This window comes from Limulus polyphemus, unplaced genomic scaffold (assembly GCF_000517525.1).
Source record: "Limulus polyphemus unplaced genomic scaffold, Limulus_polyphemus-2.1.2 Scaffold8890, whole genome shotgun sequence".
NCBI classification, from domain to species: Eukaryota; Metazoa; Arthropoda; class Merostomata; order Xiphosura; family Limulidae; genus Limulus; species Limulus polyphemus.
Window position 1 is genome coordinate 19696 of NW_013674500.1, and position 3297 is coordinate 22992.

Here is a 3297-nt window from a genome sequence, read left to right on the forward strand (position 1 = left end):
TTGCCATATACCTGAATACAAGCCATATCAGGCAATAACTGATAACTGGTAAATGTTACCATATACCTGAATACAAGCCATACCAGGCAATAACTAATAACAGGTAAATGTTGCCATATACCTGAATACAAGCCATATCAGGCAATAACTGATAACTGGTAAATGTTACCATATACCTGAATACAAGCCATACCAGGCAATAACTAATAACAGGTAAATGTTGCCATATACCTGAATACAAGCAGGTGTACAGTCATTTTTAACAGGTAAATTGTATATTGATTAAATTAATTAGTTAGTGAAGTTAGAGGTGTTTATTTTTCAGGAAAACTGTTTCAACAAGATGAAAAGAAAAGTGTGAAAAAGAACAGGAAAAAGTCTCCTGAAAAACGAAGACCCAATTATTTTATAGCAGTTCAAGTATCAAATCCAGAGGTGATTCAAACTGTTCTCTATGTGACATCAGTCCATTCATCAATTACGTTAAGAACATTTTCTAATTACAGAAGTTTACATAACCTATGGACAACGAGATCCATTTGGTCCTTAAAGATAGTCATTATGAACATTTTCTAATTACAGAAGTTTACATAATCTGTGGATAATAAGAGTCTGTTTAGCCCTGAAAGACTGTTGTTATGAATATTTTCTAATTATTGCAGACAAAAAAAAGTCCATTTGGTCATTAAAGATTGTCCTTGCTCACTCACCCCCCTGAGGAAAAGAAAATTTTTAAACCTGTCCTTTATTTTTCAAGGTTTCATTGACTCCTCTTTTAAATTTATATAAGGTACTGGTTTCCACTAATAATGTTGGCAACTCATTCCACAAACTGTTCATCCTGTTATAAAAATCTTAACTAGCACCTAACAATAAATTTATCAACTTTTGTTGATAAATACAAGGGATTGGTGGGGTGGCACGACAAAACATAACGCAAGGATCATGCATTTTGATGAAGAAGCTTGAAAGGTGGGATGATTGAATTTTAATACAGTGACACATCTCAGAAGCCATTTTGTTACGTCAAGTATTTTTCTCCCAGACCACTTGAGAATATGTAATGATTACTATATTTTTTGTGTGAAATGGTTGCCTGAATATATAAAAATATTATCTTGTATTCCAGAAACACTACTTGATCACAGGACATTTATGTCAAATAGTTTACTGAAAGCCGCGTTATGACTGAATATAGATATAGCATAACACAAATACATAATGTTATCACATTTTTAGTCCAGTGGCACAACTCAAATTTGTAGATTAATTGTGCACTTGTTGAACCCCCATGACAATTGGTGTGTTTGGAGAGGTGTGTCAGGTTCATTAACAGTTATATTCAACTAATCAATTAACCATCAGGTTCATTAACAGTTATATTCAACTAATCAATTAACCGAACGTAACTGTTAATGAACCTGATAACTAATTGATTATTCTCACATGATAGGAACACAATCTGTATCATCACACTTTCAGTCCACTATATTGTGACCATTTGTATCAGTAGTCCTGTGCACATTAATCACTTTTAAACTGTTTCTTGTTCAGGAATTAGTTGTCCATGTTAACAAGTAGAACATAGCGGACCCACCACTACACAGAATCAGCAATTCATGATAAACTTCAGTATTTTTCAACCAAATGTATTTTATGTTTTCAAATCATGATAATCTTAAGAACAGTGTATGAAGTTATATGATTATAATCTCCGTGAATGTGGAGTTTAAAAAGCCTACAAGTCTGCTTGAAATTGTCTGTATCATTTTGGATTTTTAAAGAACATTTGTACTAATTTAAAAACATTAAGTAATTAAATATGATGAAAGGAAGTCTTTCAAGGTACAATACGCAATTTGTTTCACCAAAAAAAAGTCAAAGAAATGATGAAGATACGAGGAAAAATGTGTTACCTGTTGTTTTTCAAGCTTCACTGGTCATAAATACTTTCCTAATTAACTGTTGTTCTATCTAGGCTTAATTTGAATGAGCTCGATTCAAAGTTATATAAAAGCACCTTTCCTACATCAAACTGATAATAACATTTATTTTTTAACTTCCCTTCATTCAGTATTACAGCATCTTCAGGTACAGTACAACAATTTAGGACTAAGTTAGTTTCTAATTATAAACTGTTGTACATGAAAATGTATCATATATACAATGTAGTACAAACCTGAACAAGCTGACAATATGTTACTATTCTGTGGGTTCCTATACGTTTACTCTGAATGTTTTTGTTGAAAATAAACAATACTTTGTGACATCAATATTAAATATAATATTCTCAGCTCTTTAAAAATGTTCATAGTCATTAAGATTGAGAAAATTATGGTATTTATTACTAAATAAATTAATTCTTTGTTAAATAAAAAATAACTGTCCATAGATTTCATGTGATGAAATTATTATCAGCATATGATAAAAAAATAAATTCACTCTGATGGTTAGGATGCTTAACACCATTTAAACACACACTGATTGTATAAAGACCACTGTAATAATGTTGTGCAGAAAATACATTGAAGTACATTAGTCACAAAAAAGAAACTGTAACCAAAAATATTAAAAAACAATTGTTTTGTCATTGCTTATTATTGAATAAATGTTGTGTAGAAACAAGAGCCAGATGTTCAATTCATAACAAGTCACTTAAATTGTACAAAAGCATACATGTAATGTTGTAGAGTAGAGCAATGTCTACAAAGTTGTATATATGTATGTTTTACTATCACTCGGATAGCATTTCCTCATGTGACTAAAATAAGAACTTTCTTATGACATGAGAAGCAGATGTGATAATGTATTTAATTACGCTAGAGAGTTATCTACTTATATTCTAATTAAAGAGTTGCTTACGATATACTTATATATAATAGAAAACTATAAAAGTTAAGTTACTGCAGACCCCACAAGAATTATACCGATTGGTTTTCTCGAGGTGATGCACCAATCATCAAGCTGTGAGGACAACCTTTTTAAACTTGAAACATTCATATGTCTGCTTCATCCTACCATTGTTACCAATAAAACCAAAGTTTCAACCTATCACCCCCAATAACCACAATTCCTCACTACTTTAAGTTCAATTACAGGCCTTTGAAATTGTTTTTCATGTACTACAATAATTCCTGTATGCTGAATACAAAAATGATATCCATTTTTCTCCATCACGTATAGATTTTTCACAAAATATCATAACGCAATACATAAAAGAAAGACCACAACACGTAGTTTTGAGACTATAAGACGTAGATTTCACAAAAACATCAGGATGAATAATCGTTTGACATT

At 31.1% G+C, this 3297-nt stretch overlaps 1 protein-coding gene across 4 annotated transcripts in view; it reads left to right on the forward strand.

The window, feature by feature from the left end:
* Positions 1 to 3297, forward strand: part of LOC106475628 — a 13178-nt gene that overhangs the window by 5414 nt on the left and 4467 nt on the right. For all 4 annotated transcript variants that reach the window (XM_022379692.1, XM_013936307.2, XM_013936305.2 and 1 more), the window contains one exon: positions 326 to 435. In XM_022379692.1, coding sequence (XP_022235400.1) covers positions 326 to 435 — 110 coding nt within the window. The remainder of the gene's footprint in view (positions 1 to 325; positions 436 to 3297) is intronic.